At 55.8% G+C, this 16,636-nt stretch overlaps 7 protein-coding genes across 7 annotated transcripts; 4 read left to right on the top strand and 3 right to left on the bottom strand.

The window, feature by feature from the left end:
• Nucleotides 1-1,547: 1,547 nt before the first annotated feature.
• K489DRAFT_394442 (glucose-6-phosphate dehydrogenase) lies at nucleotides 1,548-3,730 on the top strand. The gene is made up of 3 exons (XM_033606803.1): nucleotides 1,548-1,701; nucleotides 1,881-3,259; nucleotides 3,356-3,730. The coding sequence occupies exons 1-3, from the start codon at nucleotides 1,658-1,660 to the stop codon at nucleotides 3,466-3,468; spliced, it is 1,536 nt and encodes a 511-aa protein (XP_033459753.1). The 5' UTR covers nucleotides 1,548-1,657; the 3' UTR covers nucleotides 3,469-3,730.
• A 607-nt stretch (nucleotides 3,731-4,337) lies between these two features.
• On the bottom strand, nucleotides 4,338-5,912 carry K489DRAFT_409847 (signal recognition particle protein; the record flags this gene model as incomplete). Its single annotated transcript, XM_033607633.1, has 1 exon — nucleotides 4,338-5,912. The coding sequence occupies one exon, from the start codon at nucleotides 5,910-5,912 to the stop codon at nucleotides 4,338-4,340; it is 1,575 nt and encodes a 524-aa protein (XP_033459752.1).
• Nucleotides 5,913-6,279: 367 nt separating this feature from the next.
• Nucleotides 6,280-7,368, top strand: K489DRAFT_319733 (Rrp15p-domain-containing protein; the record flags this gene model as incomplete). The annotated part of the gene is made up of 2 exons (XM_033601406.1): nucleotides 6,280-6,421; nucleotides 6,644-7,368. The coding sequence occupies 2 exons, from the start codon at nucleotides 6,280-6,282 to the stop codon at nucleotides 7,366-7,368; spliced, it is 867 nt and encodes a 288-aa protein (XP_033459751.1).
• Nucleotides 7,082-8,621, bottom strand: K489DRAFT_380089 (uncharacterized protein). Its single transcript, XM_033604808.1, has one exon. It carries the CDS (start codon nucleotides 8,145-8,147, stop codon nucleotides 7,536-7,538), a length of 612 nt encoding a protein of 203 aa, XP_033459750.1. The 5' UTR covers nucleotides 8,148-8,621; the 3' UTR covers nucleotides 7,082-7,535.
• A 1,614-nt stretch (nucleotides 8,622-10,235) lies between these two features.
• K489DRAFT_291903 (uncharacterized protein) lies at nucleotides 10,236-11,975 on the top strand (the record flags this gene model as incomplete). Its single annotated transcript, XM_033600204.1, has 1 exon — nucleotides 10,236-11,975. A coding segment is annotated over one exon (1,740 nt), but the record flags the coding sequence as incomplete, so codon positions are not given.
• A 238-nt stretch (nucleotides 11,976-12,213) lies between these two features.
• Nucleotides 12,214-14,237, bottom strand: K489DRAFT_401284 (uncharacterized protein; the record flags this gene model as incomplete). The annotated part of the gene is made up of 2 exons (XM_033607015.1): nucleotides 13,359-14,237; nucleotides 12,214-13,088 (listed from the first exon to the last, which is right to left on the bottom strand). The coding sequence occupies exons 1-2, from the start codon at nucleotides 13,843-13,845 to the stop codon at nucleotides 12,214-12,216; spliced, it is 1,362 nt and encodes a 453-aa protein (XP_033459748.1). The 5' UTR covers nucleotides 13,846-14,237.
• A 619-nt stretch (nucleotides 14,238-14,856) lies between these two features.
• K489DRAFT_215013 (carbonic anhydrase) lies at nucleotides 14,857-16,135 on the top strand. Its single transcript, XM_033599683.1, has 2 exons — nucleotides 14,857-14,888; nucleotides 14,951-16,135. The coding sequence occupies exon 2, from the start codon at nucleotides 15,148-15,150 to the stop codon at nucleotides 15,991-15,993; it is 846 nt and encodes a 281-aa protein (XP_033459747.1). The 5' UTR covers nucleotides 14,857-14,888; nucleotides 14,951-15,147; the 3' UTR covers nucleotides 15,994-16,135.
• The last annotated feature ends 501 nt before the right edge of the window (nucleotides 16,136-16,636 follow it).

Genomic DNA, 16,636 nt, shown 5'->3' with positions numbered 1-16,636 from the left:
ACGGACGACAGAAAAAAAAAGCGTTGAACGGCTGCAGGTCTCCATTCTGGCGGCGTCCACTGTTTCCCTCTCTGCCCCACCACCACCTGCACCACCCACAGCTGACATGACGTAAATCCTCCCACCCGCCTCGACAGGACGCTTTGAACGACACACTGCCGCGACCATTCGACTCGAGCTGATCGTCGTTCCCGAGGGACGAAGGCAGCGTCGTGAGTGCTGCATGGGTAGGCCGGTCTTGCTGTTCGTGTCCCAGAGGCGGGGAGAAGGTCAGGTGTGCGGTGTGACCAGACTACAGTAATAATGATAATAATAACAACAGTAAATACCTAGTATCCGACAAGGAGCGGGAAACCAAACCTGGTGGAAAAGCCAATAGAGGGACCTCCGGCCTCCGCGGAGATGACGGCGAGCCCGGAAGATTGTGTCATACCTACCTACTGTAGCAGTCAGCCAATGCAATCCCGATCACCACCATCATCATCATCATCGTGTTATTCACCAAATCATTACTATTCATCGGCGTCGGTGTCGGCCAGCTGGTGGAGACTCATTGATGAACGTGAAGGAAAAGCCCATGTGCATGTGGAGAGTGTGAATGCCACCGTATCACAGATTGATGTACATCGCACCACCACCGCCGCCGCCGTCTCGTGTATGCATCTCACGACGTGATAGCGAGAGTCCCTCAATCTACCTGACGGATCTGTCCAGGATGTCGTCTGGAGATTTAATGACAGGTCGGCGGCGGAACATCGCACACGACACGACACGACATGACACGGCACAGGCCAGCCCAGGCCAGTCCAGCAACGCGTGCATACCTAGTATGAACATGTACTGGATAGATAGAACACATAATAATAAGCGATGCAGGCGGGATTTTGCTGAGAAGCCGTCGTGTGCCGCCGCCTCCGCCGCCTCGACAGGATCATCATCACCGCATTGATGATGGTTCTGAGATCCACAGAACCCCTCATCGCTGTTTCCATGTCAGTATACGATGCTTTTGCTCCTCCTGTACGAGTGCGGGCTTAGGTACGTTTGTCTCGATGGTATTCACATTCTCCGGTAGCGATGCTTGTGATGTGCATCCACCTGTTTTCCCGGGGGATCCATCGTCTGCTGCATCATCATCATCATCGTCTGCGGCTGTTCTGCGGAGGCAATGTTCCCTAGCATATGCATCCTGTGTGTACCTACTGTTGGTGATGGATGGATGAATGGATGGATCCGCCCATCTCCCACCTGCATCTGTTCAATTTTCTCCCGCCGCGCGCCCTCAGTTCACCACCGGAGTCTTCTATGTGTGCCTGTTACTAGATACATCTCCATCCACGGCTGTAATATAATAATCCATCATAACGACAAGAGGAGGGACGCCGACCTGTGACGTCTACGCATGCGCGCTGGGCGTGTTGGTTCAAAGCTGTTGCTGTCCATCCGATATCCCACCTCTGTGACCCTCACCCTCACCACCACCACCACCACCACCACCACCACCATCCTCCTCGTCTTACTTCTCTCCTTCTTATTATACCCACTTCAATCCACCTACCAAATCTTCACCTCTCCTCGCAATCTCGTTTCCGTCGCAATCCATCCATCCTCAGCGCGAACTTTCAACCACCTTGACATCAGCCGTGAGCGACTCGACATGTCGGACACTGTGATTCACAGTGACGTCGAGCAGAATGCCGGGTGAGTCGGATTCCGTTCCTTGCCATCCATCCGCAAGAGATTCATGGCAGCAAGGCCGTCGTCGTCGTTGTTGTCGTCGTCGTCATCATCATCTAGCTCTACGAAATTGCCTGTTTCCTGCCACTCCGAAAGTCATACGGTGAAATTTCATCCCTCATTGCTGACTGTCTTGCTCGCAGCACCGTTGAGCTCAAGGAGGACACCGTCGTCATTGTGCTAGGTGCATCAGGCGATCTCGCCAAAAAGAAGACCTTCCCTGCCTTGTTCGGTCTCTGGCGCAATGGCTTCCTGCCAAAGAACATCCGCGTGGTCGGATATGCGCGAACGAAGATGGACCACGCCGAATTCCTCAAGCGCGTCCAGTCACACATCAAGACGCCTACGAAGGAATACGAGCAACAGCTGGAGGACTTCTGCAAAGCGTCAAGCTATGTCAGCGGGCAGTACGACAAAGACGAGAGCTTTCAAGACCTCGAGAAGCACCTGCAAGAGCTGGAGAAAGGTCAAAAGACAACCAACCGGGTCTTCTACATGGCCCTACCGCCCTCGGTCTTCATCCCCGTCTCCGAGCACCTGAAGAAGAACAACTACCCTAAGAACGGCATCGCTCGGATCATCATCGAGAAGCCTTTCGGCAAGGATCTCGCCTCATCACGAGAGCTCGGCAACGCGCTGAAGCCGAACTGGAAAGAAGAGGAAATCTTCCGCATCGATCATTACCTGGGCAAAGAGATGGTCAAGAACATCCTGATTCTGCGATTCGGAAACGAGTTCTTCGGTGCGACGTGGAACCGCAACCACATCGACAATGTACAAATCACCTTCAAAGAGCCCTTTGGCACGGAAGGTCGTGGCGGATACTTTGACGAGTTTGGTATCATTCGTGACGTGATGCAGAACCATCTCCTCCAAATCCTGACGCTGCTCGCCATGGAGCGTCCGATCTCGTTCAGCGCCGAGGACATCCGTAACGAGAAGGTCCGCGTGCTTCGAGGCATGCCCAGCATCGAACCCAAAAACGTCATCATTGGCCAGTACGAGAAGTCGCTCGACGGCTCCAAGCCGGGTTACAAGGAAGACGACACAGTCCCGAAGGAGTCGCGATGCCCGACTTTCGCGTCGATGGTCGCCTACATCAAGAACGAGCGATGGGATGGCGTGCCCTTCATCCTCAAGGCCGGCAAAGCTTTGAACGAGCAAAAGACCGAAGTTCGCATCCAGTTCAAGGATGTGACTTCGGGTATCTTCAAGGACATCCCGCGCAACGAGCTGGTGATCCGCGTCCAGCCCAACGAGAGTGTCTACATCAAGATGAACTCCAAACTGCCCGGCCTCAGCATGCAGACCGTCGTCACCGAGCTCGACCTGACCTACCGCCGCCGTTTCTCCGACCTCAAGATCCCCGAGGCATACGAGAGCTTGATCCTCGACGCGCTGAAGGGCGACCACTCCAACTTTGTGCGCGACGATGAGCTCGATGCGTCATGGCGCATCTTCACCCCTCTGCTTCACTACCTCGACGAGAACAAGGAGATCATCCCCATGGGGTACCCATACGGTGAGTTCCAACTTCCTTCCATCCACCTCGTTATATTGAAACACGCTTCCTTTGAGACGACATTGCTGACAGTCTATTCCTTTTTACCCCCTTCAGGCTCTCGAGGTCCCGCTGTGCTCGATGACTTCACCTCATCGTACGGATACAAATTCGCGGACGCGGCCGGCTACCAGTGGCCTCAGCACCAAATCGAGCCCAACAAGCTCTAGACCGTCCTCTTTCTCCGATGGAGATTGAATCGCCGAATCGAAAAGGAGCACTCCCCGATCCGCGTGATCCGCACTCAAGGCGGAAGAGCCAGGTGCGAGTGGGCATGAACAGTTGGAAGGGAAACCGATGTTTCGAGGGATTGTGGGGAATCTCCTCTGTATGAGCGGCCCTGCCAAGGGTCAAGCGGATAGACTTCCTTTTTTTTTATAATGTGAAAAACGAACTTCCACGCGACGACTTGTCGATGCATCCATAAAACCCCCCCTCTCCCCCCCTTCTGCGCCTGCGAGGTCGAAATGCCCCAATCTTTCCCCCGGCAGACACCATGTATAGGCCGAATCGCGCGAATGAACCGTGGCCCGCGACCCCGAATGTCTCTTGATTTGAATCCACCCATTTCATCAGATGCGAGGAGCGCGACCCGAGGCTTGGAATCGTCGTGAATCCGAAGCCGGTTCCGTCCTTGAACCTCCCTTCTTCTTCTCTGGTCATTTTTTTTCTCTTTCGCGGGACGCAATTTCGAACCGCCAAAGCCAAGGATGAAAGGGAAAGAAAAAGAGGAAATTTAACGCCCATCGCTATGCTACGATCCAAGAAAAAAAAACCTCGTCCCTCAGGGAAAACCGGAATTGAAAATCTCCCCCTTTCTCTCTCCCCCCGCTCTCTCCATTCCCGAGTCGCCGGGAGGAAAACGACTTCCTCCACGGACGCACAAAAAAGGGGGGGAGAAGATAATAGAGCGTTGTAGACGGAAATCGTAGGAGGGCAGCCCCCTCGACCGGACTGATCGACCAGAACGAGGGAAGGAGGGCGGGAGAGGAGGAAAAGAAAAAGGAAAGAAAACCATACGACCTCGGAGTTTCCCCTCCTACCGTCGTCCACCACCGCCGCCGCCACCACCGCCCATGCCGCCCATCATCTGCATCATCTTCTGCATGTCCATGCCTCCCAGGTTCGGCATCCCGCCACCGCCTCCGCCCCCGAGCATCTTCATCATGGCGCCCAGATCCGGCATCCCGCCCCCCGCGGCGCCCGCGCCTCCGGCCGCACCGCCCATGCTGGCCAGGCGCTTCTGCATCGCGGCCATCTGCTGCTGGCGGTTGGCGCCACCCAGGGCGCCCTGGGCCTTCTGCATGTTGGCCATGCCGCCCTTCATCTTCTTGGCCATGCCGGCCATCATGCGCTGCTGCGTGAGCAGCTCCTCGACCTCGCGCACCGACGTGCCCGAGCCGCGGGCGACGCGCGTGATCCGCGTGGGCTGGTCGACGAACAGCTTCCCGTCCGAGTCCAGCTCCGCGGCCGTCATGCTGTCGCAGATGTAGATCATGCGCTTGAGCTTCAGGCTGCCGTCGGCGTCGTCCATGCCGGCCATCATGCCCGACAGCCCCGGGATCATGCCGGCCATCTTGGACAGCGGGCCCATCTTCATGATGTTCTGGAGCTGGTCGCGCAGGTCGCGCACCGAGAACTTGCCCTCGGTGAGGTTCTTCATCGTCTCCTTCTGGTCGAGCTTGAGGCTCTGCACGTGCTCCACCAGCCCCTGCATGTCGCCCATGCCGAGCAGCTTGCTGACGAACGACTCCGGGTTGAACTTCTCCAGGTCCAGCAGGTGCTCGCCCGTGCCGATGAAGACGATGGGCGTGTGGGTCGCGGCCACGGCGGAGATGGCGCCTCCTCCGGCCGCGGCGCCGTCGGTCTTGGTGATGATGATGGCGCCGAAATCCGCGGTCTCTTTGAAGGCGCGGGACTGCGCCTCGGCGGCTTGGCCGATGGATGCGTCGAGGACCATGATCGTTTGGTGCGGCTGCACCGCGGATTGAATCTCGACCATTTCGGCGAAGAGGGCGTCTTCTTGGTGGTGCCGTCCGGATGTGTCCACGATGATGATCTCGAAGCGCTCTTTTTTGAACTTCTCCACTCCGTCCCTCGCCACTGCGACCGGGTCGGTTTGTGTGAGGGAGCCGTAGTAGGGGATTTTCGCTTTCGTCGCGTTCTGCTTCAGTTGATCGAAGGCTCCCGCACGGAACGTATCCGCGCAGACCAGGCACGTCTTGAAGCCTCGCGCTTGGTACCATCTCGCCAGTTTCGTACATGTCGTCGTCTTTCCCGCACCCTGTAGACCGACGAACATGATGACATTGCTCTTGCCTTTCTTCGGGTTGTATGGTGTTTGGTGGGGGTTGACGATGTCGACGAGGGCGTCAAAGACGGCCTTTTGGATGATGCGCTTCTTGTTCGCGTGAGGCGGGAGTTCTTGGAACTTCACGGCGGCTTTGATCGACTTTCGTAATGTGGCGACCAATTTGATGTTGACATCGGCCTCGGCGAGGGCGTTGGAGACCTCTTTGATCATGCCATCGAAGGCCTTCTCGTCGAGCGTTGGCGCGCGGGTGAGGTCGTTGACGGCGGCATTGATGCGCCGCCCGAGATCCTGCAACACCATCTTGTTGGGAAAGCGTGTTAGATCGTAGAATGTTTGCTGCTGTTGTTCCTCAAGCGACAGCACGAGTGTAGAGATGCCTGTCTGGCAAACTGCAGCACACGACGTCAGCCAGAGAACACCACCACCACCATTTGATGGCACGCACCGAGTCGCCCCACATCAAATCGTCGGCCAGCGCCGCCATGCGATGGATCGCTTGCGCTTGTGAATGCCAAAGTCAATTTCGCTTGGCATTAGGGTCTACAATAGTAAATTCTTTGGCTGGCTTCGGTCTCCATGTGAAAGTTGAGGTGCAGAAAATAATAATTCTCCCAGATATTCCTTCTCTTGCACTGTACAGGAATCGCTTTATCGCAGAATTCTCACAATGGGTCCTGCGTTTCCGAAGAGAAGGCGACAGGAGGACGACCATGCGCGACCGAAGAAAAAGGTCAAGAAAGTCAAAAAGCAGACAAATTATCACAGTTCATCGGAAGACGAAGATGATGACCTAGCACATCCGCGCGCGAGTGATGCGCCGAAGCCTGCTGTGAAAGAAACGCAGCCGATCGCGGTACCAGAACCCAAGCGAGAGAATAAGTCAAAGACGAAGACATCGACGGCAACATCAAAGTCCACTGGCGAGAAAACTTCCGCACCACGACCAATCCTGAAGGACACAAAACCAGCCAATGGCGTCGCCGAGTCAAAAAATGGAACGAGAAGGGACAAGGATGTCGTAGAAGAGGAAGTCGGTGATGAGGAGGACGCTGAAGATACCGAGGACGAAGAACAAACACTAGAAATCAATACCGCCCTCAATGCCATCCAAACGGATGACCTAGACGACGAGGATGACGACAATGAGGAACAACTCGCAGACCTCGACCTCGACGACGAACTCGACCTCGACTCCGACAACTCGGGCGACTCCTCCGACTCGGACACAGCGTCCAACCCCAACAGCACCTCCGCCAACGCCGTGCGCGTGCGCAAGAAGCGCAACGACCCCGACGCCTTCGCGACCAGCATCACCAAAATCCTCGACACCAAACTCAGCACATCCAAACGCAGCGACCCGGTCCTCAGCCGGAGCAAGTCCGCGGCCGACGCGAACAAGACGCTCGCGGACGAGCGACTCGAGCAGAAAGCCCGGGCGCAGATCCGCGCCGAGAAGAAGCTCTCGTCGGAGAAGGGCCGGGTGCGGGACACGCTGGGGCTGCGCACGCCGGACGTCGAGACGGGCGCCCTCGTCGAGCTGGAGAAGCGCCTCAAGAAGACGGCGCAGAGGGGTGTGGTGAAGCTCTTCAACGCCGTCCGCGCGGCGCAGGTCAAGAGCGAGGAGGCGATGCGCACGGCCAAGGCGGAGGGCGTGGTCGGCATGCAGGCGAGGGAGGAGAAGGCGAACGAGATGTCGAAACAGGGCTTCTTGGACCTCATCTCGGCGGGAGGGAAGAAGGCTGCTGTGACGGCATGAGCGGAGGTGGAAGTGTGAAAGAGATCTGACGGGTAGACATTTCCCTTTTGCTTTGAGAAGATAAGAAGGAAACGTAATGATTGATTGACGATCATTCTCTCCCTCCCGACGTGAGGAAGGTGTACTTTTCTTTTCTTTTCTTTTCCTTTCGGTGTCGAGTCGCTCCTTCACTCGCGCTTGATGCTGATCATATTCTCGCCCCCTCCGGCTTTCTCATCCAACACGCCCGCCTTGCGCAGAATCCCCACCACATCGTCCACCACGCTCGTCCGCACGCCATGCGTGTCGGCCACGAATTCCACCGTCTTCATCCACTCCAGCGCATCCTCCCGGGAGTAATGCATCGCCGAAGTGATGTACTCGATCGCCTCCTCTTTGTTCTCCAGGTAGTGCTTCACGCCCTGATTCAATTTACTCGTCAGATCCGCGACACGACCGTCGCTCCCTCCAGCCTCAGCCTCCCGAGCCGCGATCATCCACGACGGCCAGGGCGTGTAGATCTCCCCGATGCGCTTCAGCTCGCCGTTGTCCCAGAAGTGTTTGGTGGTGAAATGCTCCCACATGAAGAAATCCGACGATCTGTCCTCGCGGACCGATCTCCTCAGCGCGGCGAAATCTCCGATCGGGATCATCGCTGAGAAGGGCTCCTGCTGACCGCCTCCGCTCTTGTCCTCCAGCCAGCCTTGCTGGTCGGCGAGCACGAACGACATCACGTACGACCCGCTCCCGATCCGGCTCACGCCGACTTTCTTGCCGCGGAGGTCGGGGATCCCGCTCATCTCATCGCGGTTCGCGCCCGTCGAGATGGCCCAGCATAGCGGGCTCGAGACGTAAGTTCCCGCGAGGCGGTACTCGGATTTCGTACCAGTGGCTTGGGCTTTGCCGAGGTCGGCGACGAAACCTTCGGTCAGGCCGATGGCGATGTCGATGCCCTTGGTGCGGTCGGGTTCTTTGAGGGCGGCGGTCAGGGCGCCGGTGCCGGTGGGGTAGGGGATCAGGTCGGCGGAGAGGTGGAAGTGTTTCTGGGCGAAGAAGAGCGGGGTGGAGAAATGTTCTGTAGAGCAAGCAGAGATTATCTTTGTCAGCTGTGTTGTGTTTTGAGATTGGTCTGGTCCAGAGTCATATATGATCTGTCGGCGTGGCGTTTCTTTTCTGGAGCTGAGATGGGAATCTTTATTGTTTGCGTACCGGGGATGTAGCCTATCCTCAGGCGAGATTTAAGAGCCGCCATCTCTGCGTAGGATTGATGCGAAGCAGCGAGAGGGGTTTTCGTCGATGATGATGTCAATCAGATGTAAATCTCAGAATATTTTAATATTGCTTCGAAAGTTCGTCAGAAGTCGAATGCGGACATCTTCGAGAGCTCCGCACACGCATGAGATGATTGAGGAGGATCAAGAAGCATTGGTGGATCGGCGCTGTGAGGGGCCATTTCCACAGCTCAGCATTCGGTTCTCCGCCATGAGCGTCACATCACTGCCGCAAACGCCTGTGAGGGATCGGTGATGGGCAATACTTTTTTACCTTCCATTCGATGGTTCACGATACGGTCCTGTCATGCATGGCAAGCGGTGATGGAGTTGCGATGGAACGGTTTTGATCGACCGGCCGGACTGTGATGCTGCACGTACAGCAAGCACACGATCGCCCGGACCCCGCGCGCGGTTATCATCTCACATCAGACGGACGCGGAACGCGCCAGCCACGGACTGGGGTTTGGCTGGTGTCATGAATTTGCTTCCCATGCCCGTTGCGATCCATGATTTCTTGTTCGACCACGACGTTCGAGACATGCTACATCGCGTCTACAACACACGAAGGTTGGAATACTCCAGGGTGATGCATCTAATTTACATCAAAAAAATAGAGAGATCCTCCCATGTTGCCGCGTCGGGAATGCGTAGAGCCTACGATATGTTGGCTGTGCCTGAGAATCCAGTGCCACCAATTCATCTACCAGCCCGAAAGAATTGTAGCTCTCTCTACCGATAAGGAATCGGATCTACACATATGTATGAAACGACGTGTACATCGGCATCACTTCCATGAGATGACATGTACGTCAACAATATTTTCTTCAAACGCCATGCATGCATCAAGCATCGCCGCCCCAGTACTGTGCATATAACACATACCATACATACAACATACAACACATTACTGTATAGAGAACGCCCTGCGGATGGTGGTCCGACCTGGGCAAGGGCAGAGTTACCCTTTGAGGCAGGACAGCCGACGTCAACTCGCCCACGTGTTGGACCGCATTGGTTGACGACGCGTCGGAGGTTCGGCCAATGCTTCTAACGTCCCGGCTGGAGCTGGACATTCAATTCAGCCCGTCGCTTTTCCTTTTTCCGCCCATCAAGTGTGCTTTCAAGCACGTGGGCGCCGATGATGAACTCGCCCACGCCCTGCTGTTGAGACCGTCATCTTCTCTAGTATTGCTTCTGAGGTGGCGCAGTTATAAAGTCGGGAACTCTTCGCAAGAGGTGCAATCCAGTAACATTGCCCTCCCGCAAGCCTTTGTGGTTGTCGCCAAGTGTCTCTGACTCTGCAAAGTGTCTCGGGTCGCGACAGTACCAGAAGGATAAAATCTAGCGCTTGTCGTCATCTCAAGCCATCGGACCTGCATTTGCAGATCAAATTTCCCCACAGGACATCTTCCGCTGCATCATCACGACCCGAAGCCCAAGCGGATCACCATGATGGTCAAGCTCTCCGTTCTGGCGGCTGCGCTTCTCACGCAGACCGTCATCGGCTGTGAGGATCATGATTGGACCTCGCCCGTCCACGGCGGCTATCTCGACCAAGCATTGATGTCGAGACACGACCATGCAAAGCGTGTTCAGCCGGGTGCGCTCAGAACATTGCCGCAACAGATCAAGGAGCTTCACTGGGGTCAGATTAATTTCCTCTCCACCACTGACACTCACGGCTGGCTTGCCGGTCACCTGCTCGATGAGAACTACAGTGCCGATTATGGCGACTTTGCCGACTTTGTGCGCAAGATGAAGTCCAAGGCCGATGTCCTGGGTGTTGATCTCCTTCTCGTTGATTCCGGTGACTTGCACGACGGTACTGGTTTCGGCGACGCGACTACTCCCAATGGAAAGCTCACCCTTCCCATCTTCAAGCAATTGCCGTACGACTTGCTGTCGATTGGCAACCACGAACTCTACACCACCGAGATCGCCAATGACACTTACCGTAACTTTGCTCCCAACTGGGGCGGTCGCTATGTCACCAGCAATGTAGACATCATCGACAATGGCGTCCGCAAGCCTTTCTCCAACCGCTATGCTTACTGGCAGACCAAGTTCGGCATCCGCATCATGTCTTACTCCTTCCTTTTCAACTTCACAGGTAACAGCAACGCGACTGTTGTCACACCTGTAGGTACTGCTATCCAGCAGTCCTGGTTCCTTGAGCAGACCAAGCGCAAGGATATCGACCTGTTCTTGATCACCGGTCACATCACCCTCCGCGATTCCGCGGAATGGAACTTGATCTACCGCGCCATCCGGACCTACCACCCCAACACTCCTATTCAGATCTTTGGTGGTCACCGCCACATCCGTGACACCGTCGCTTGGGATGCTGCTGCTGTCGGCACTGCGGCCGGTCGGTACTGCGAGACTGTCGGATGGGCTACCATCGACGGCCTCTCCACCAACGCAACTCGTGCCAGATCGCCCATGGGACCCGGTAACATCAAAGTCACGCCCAACCTCTTCACCAACCAGACCGGTGGAGTCGTTCTGAACGTCACCCGACGGGCAAACTCCAGCCTGACCTACTCCCGCCAATACCTCGACTTCAACCGTCCCACCTTCGAGAAGCACGTCGCCTCCCTCCGCCAGGGTCTCAACACCTCCTACGGCCAGGGCATCACCGCGCAAATCACCAAAAACGTCTCCTCCCTCCCGATCCTCACCAACGTCATCGGCTGCTCCCCCGACGACTTCTACCAGTCATACGTGCCCCAGACCGCCCCGAACAACCTCTTCCGCTACCTCACCACCACCGTCTTCCCGGCCGTGGTCTACGCCCCAGGCCGCAACACCACCTCCCACCCGCGTATCATCCTCACCAACACCGGCGGATTCCGCTACGACCTCCTCAAGGGCCCCTTCACCATCGACAACGCCTACCAGACCAACCCCTACACCAACCTCTGGCAATACATGACGGCGCCCTGGGGCGTGGCCAAGAACCTCCTGGCCAACATGCAGACCGACGCCCGCTACCGCAAACGCCAGACCAGCAGCGTCCCCGCCACGACCTACGACAACACCACCGGCCTCTACACCACCGCGGGCTACGCCACCAAGGACGACTTCGGCTCCGACGGCGACAACACCCTCCACTACGACCAGGGCTACTACCCCACCCCGCGCTACGTGGCCGCCAACGTCAGCGTCTCCAACATCTCCGACAGCACCCTCGTCGACGTCTACGTCACGAGCTACTTCGCCGCCGCCGCCGCGGCGTACCTCCCGGGCAACACGACGGATTGGATCAATGTGCTGAACAGCACCGGGGGCGGATACACCAGTTTCGATACGCTCCCTACTTACGCGAGGCTGTTCTGGAGTAAGGACTGTTAGATTTTGACGAAGGGGCGAGAGGGCAGGATGTTTGATAGTGTTGTTGAGGAGAGATTTTATGATATCGGGAGCTACACACATATATATAGACGAGACGGAGAAATGACAGGCGCAGTCGGCGTATATGAGATATGATTGTCGTCCTCGAAGCAATTTCAGCATCCGTGATGGGGGCTAGGGTTTGCGACTTGTCGCGAGCGGTGAGGAAGCACACTGACCGACGCAATCTCGCCACATCCTACTGCGTTCGGGGCGTGGTGGTCATCGCCGTCCATCCGGGAGGCCAATTGACGTAATCGATGTGCAAGTCCGCATCCTGGCCCCCGTCCATGTTGCGCTTCCACTCTTCCGGCACGCAGGTCATGAAGTCGAGGTCGCGGGTGGTGCAGTGCATACTTGAATTACAGGCGTCCCATCCCGTACCGATCTCCCGCTCCATCCGGTGTGGTACCCACGCATCGTTGACCTTCCACAGCCGCGGCGGCGATCTCTTCCAATTCGCGACTCGGACGACTTCGCCGCCGACATCGGCGATGCGCTGGGCGACTCGTGCGTGGAAATAGAGATCGAAGTGGCGCTTGGCTTCGTATAAGACCGCTTCGTCCGGGGAGGTCCGAGATAGCACATGTTCGAAGAGTGGATAATACTGGCCGACGATGCACGCTCGGAGGATCTGAGATGCCATGCACGGGTGAAGGTCGTACAATGCCCGGTATGTGGATTCTGCGGCGAGATCCGGATACCAGATCTGATACGGTAACTCGTCCTGACGGATGGTGGGAGTGTTGACTGAGGAGAGGATGTTTTTCATAATGAGCCGGGCGTGACATGCGGGAGGCACATGTCCGCCTTCATACAAATCGGGTTGCTTGACGACCCAACGAGCAAATTGGGCGTGGTGGAGGATCCCATGCAGCAGGCACGCGGTTTCACCCCTGATTTTCCGAGGGCGGCGAAGGCGGGAGTATCGCTCGACATTCCCGTGATAAGCCGCCATCTGGATGAGGAGGTCCTTTTCGATGATCGGCAAGTGTTTCGGGAGAGGCTCCGAGAGCAGCGTCGCCAGCTCGGGCACATCACGAGGTTCCCATTCTGTTCCCTCTTCGGCAACTCCTGCATCCTCGGTGATATCGAAGGTTCCTCACCCGACCGAACTCATCTCCCAAAGAACGTAACACGACGCTGAATCCTCGTCAATGCAAGCATCGAATTCTCGCCAGTTTATGACGACTTTCACATGATGATCTAGCAAGCGCCGAACAGCGGTATCATCATTCAGATAGCCCACTTTCGGCGGACCGTCCTTTGTGGTTCGTGAGTAATCATCCATGATGTCGTATTGGGTGTCAGCTGCCATGATGGCCCCTCAGATTGCAGTGTTACCACTTTCTCGGGCCTCCTCTCCAACATGGACTTCAGGCAAAATGTCCAGTTCGCGATATAGATCGTTATAATGAGCTACTGCGCAAGCTCGAGCGACTTGATATCTCAACTCTGGGTATCGAACGGCCAATGCTCGGTATGTCGACTCTTCCGCGAGATCAGGATACCAGATACAATAGGGTATCTCGTCGGAGGCGAAGCTTGGTGGCAACAAATCGATACGATTACTCATGATCCTTCGAGCATTGACAGCGCGCATGTACATAGGGTCGGCTCGATGGAGCTCCTTGGCATATTGCTCGGTGAGAGCGATTGAGGTCTGATGCCGTATGCCTCGAACCAGACAAGTCTCAATGACGCCCGCACCCAAGGCCTGCGGTACCTTTTCGCCACGAATAGCGCCCAAGAAATCTCCGCGGCTGAACTTGAACATTTCTTTGCGTTCCTCCATGGTTGGAAGAGACGATTGGTTCGGAGAGGGATTCATGGTTGCTCATGATGCTTGTTTGAGGCCTAGGTAGCAGGTTTTGACGGTCTCTGAGATGACGGCGGACCAAAATGAAAATCCATTATCCTGCCGCTGTTCGAAGTTGAAATGCCTATCCACACGCATGTTATGAGAGGACATCTCTGGTGATCACAGTCACTCTCATGACAGAGCCATCTATGGTGACTCATCAACAACGACCGACAAACCTGCACGGCAAGTCCTTTGCTGCCGCAACGCGCATATAACGGCGCATCATTCGCGATCCACAATCATGGTATCATGATGTTTCCGATTACTATTGCCGGTGAGTTTCTCAGCGCGCAATCCTGCCCGGTCGCAGTGCATAGGCGAGGCTTCCAACAAGAAGGTCCAGAGACCCGGGGGCGAGTGTTCGGGAATAATTAAATGATGCAGGTGCCCTTCCTATCTCCACATCCTGGGGTAATGGATGGAATCTTCATGCCCAGGTGGACAAACAGTAGGCGGCGTTGGCTAGTCCGCACGTGACATTGCCGCCGCACTCCTTCCAACATTCACGACAATGTCCACCTGGGCAATCTAGTGTCGAGTCCCAGTTGTTGGCCGAGTCCCTGATTGTCCAAGAGATGCTAAACATTGCCAAGGTTGATAATGCCCATCGAAAAATCGACGAGATGGTCGTCGCCGGAGTGGTGCCCTTTCTTACCTTTACGACCGAGCATAGCCTCTGCCAATGCGACGCGCCTGTCTGCCAAGTGATCCACGATTCGGACTGTTCACTATGCGTGTTGGTCAGATAGCAGGCTCAGCAGACTTGGCAGCAGCCTTCTGGAATCTAGCCTTGAATCGTAGCTCGACGACACATACTCTTGACTTGTATCATTGACTATCACTCGGGCTTCATGTCGACAACTCGGCGGCGATGCACCGCCCGTGCTCTACCACAACGACGCCTTCACCTTGGCACCTGCTTTCGTATAGGACAAGACGCAGTCCAGATGTCGATAGACCGGCAACGTGGTCGACACGTTTATTTGCATTTGCAATCAGAAATTGACTAGGCAAGCTTTCGGATCTAAATACCTGAGCGCTATGGGAGATCTGAACTCGGACGAAGATTTAGTGAGCTCAAACGGAATTATATAAAACATCCTTCCTCGACCTCCCCGATCCAAGATATTCCCGCCATCACTATCGCCATAATCGTCATCGACTCTCCGACACATAATAGCCACAAGCAGCCTCCACCAAACAACCAACACTCGCGACCCTCTCGCAGAACCACTGCTTATCTTTTCGATACCATCAATCGTTCTCGCGATGTTCGCCAAGTCTTTCATCGTCGCCGCGGCGATGATTGTGCCTGCGATCCTGGCTTGCCCGCAGCACAATAACTGGGAGCATGCACCCCACTACAAACGCGAGACCAACAACACTGCCAATAATAATGCCGTCAACAAGACCGCTCCCGTCCGGGATTGGGCCTACGAGGCCTCCTACAACTGGGGTCGCGTGAATCCAGCCTATGACCTCTGCCAGTCCGGCACCCAGCAATCCCCCATCGCCCTCTCGCTCAGTAACGGCCTCTCTCTCAGCCACATCCCGCGCTTCAACTATTCCGGCTCCTACCAAGGCTCCTTCTACAACTGGAACTACGGTCCAGCCTTCACCGTCGCCCACGACGGCGACTGGACCAAGCACCCCAGCTTCACCTATGACAACCAAACCCTCTACCTCGGCGGCTGGCACATCCACGCACCCGCCGACCACTCCGTCGGCGGCGACCGCAGCAAGGCTGAGCTACACTTTGTCCACTACGACAACCGCGGCATCGAGCGCGCCGTGCTGGCCTTCCGCCTCGATCCGGGCAACCGGAACGCGACCTTCTTCGATCAGCTCCCCAGTATGATCGGCTTCCGCGAGACCAGCATGCGTCGGAACATCAGCCTCGATCTGGGCCTCGCTCTCGACGCCGTTCAACACTTCAACGAGTTCTGGACTTACCAGGGTAGTCTCACCAGCCCGCCGTGTACTGAGGGCATCCGCTGGTTCGTCGCCCGCCAGATTATGTTCACCGGCGTCGAGCAGATGCGCGCGATTCTCTCCGCTAGCACTTATTCTGCTCGTGCTGAGCAGGAGGTCTGGCAGCATCGCATCAACGAGTAAACATCAGTCACCTTTATTGGTCGACCCTTTGTTGTTGTTGTTGTTGTTGTTGTTGTTGTTGTTGTTTTGCTCCTCCTGCTGTCATCACCAGAATTGTGCAAAAGCCAGAGCTTGTTGTTCAGCTACCGTCGAGGAGAAAGCGTTGGCGTTGGTGTGGGCGGAGTTTGAGGAGTTGTTACCCATACACTGATGTCGAAGTTTTTAATTGATATCTTTTCCTGATTGTGCCCCACATACCGCACATTCTTCCCGTTAGTATGGCTCGCCTGCGAATCATTATTACATGCCTGTGTCTCTTGGACGACCTTCTAATCCTTTACTACGGCTGTGCACATGTGAAAACGGCGATTCCTTCTTGCCTCTCATCATCTATATCAAAGCGACTTATCGTTTGAAGACTGACAATCGCGAATGTCATATAGATCAGAATGGCACCGTTAAGGGAATGACAATAGACATCTGCCATTTATTTCCCGGTAGTCTACCACCGCGCAGGCTCGACCAATCGAGTACTTAGGCTAGGGAGATCGCATAGCCAGCTCTCGATAGGTCGACTCGGTTGCGACTTCAGGGGACCAAACGCAGTATGAGGCCTCTAAAGGTGGGCCTACTCCATGAGCGCAAGGTTCCAACAGTAGCGTTC

This window comes from Dissoconium aciculare (genome assembly GCF_010015565.1).
Source record: "Dissoconium aciculare CBS 342.82 unplaced genomic scaffold K489scaffold_6, whole genome shotgun sequence".
Lineage (NCBI taxonomy): Eukaryota > Fungi > Ascomycota > Dothideomycetes > Mycosphaerellales > Dissoconiaceae > Dissoconium > Dissoconium aciculare.
This window is presented reverse-complemented; position numbering and strand designations above follow the sequence as displayed.

What these genes read in the sequence shown, in the direction of transcription:
- K489DRAFT_215013 (XM_033599683.1), top strand. Translation starts at nt 15,148, where the DNA reads ATGTTCGCCAAGTCTTTCATCGTCGCCGCGGCGATGATTGTGCCTGCG.
- K489DRAFT_394442 (XM_033606803.1), top strand. Translation starts at nt 1,658, where the DNA reads ATGTCGGACACTGTGATTCACAGTGACGTCGAGCAGAATGCCGG. An exon ending in GACGTCGAGCAGAATGCCGG is followed by an intron (nt 1,702 to 1,880) that starts GTGAGTCGGATT and finishes TCTTGCTCGCAG; the next exon opens with CACCGTTGAGCTCAAGGAGG. An exon ending in CCCCATGGGGTACCCATACG is followed by an intron (nt 3,260 to 3,355) that starts GTGAGTTCCAAC and finishes TACCCCCTTCAG; the next exon opens with GCTCTCGAGGTCCCGCTGTG.
- K489DRAFT_380089 (XM_033604808.1), bottom strand. Translation starts at nt 8,147, where the DNA reads ATGAGCGGGATCCCCGACCTCCGCGGCAAGAAAGTCGGCGTGAGCCGG.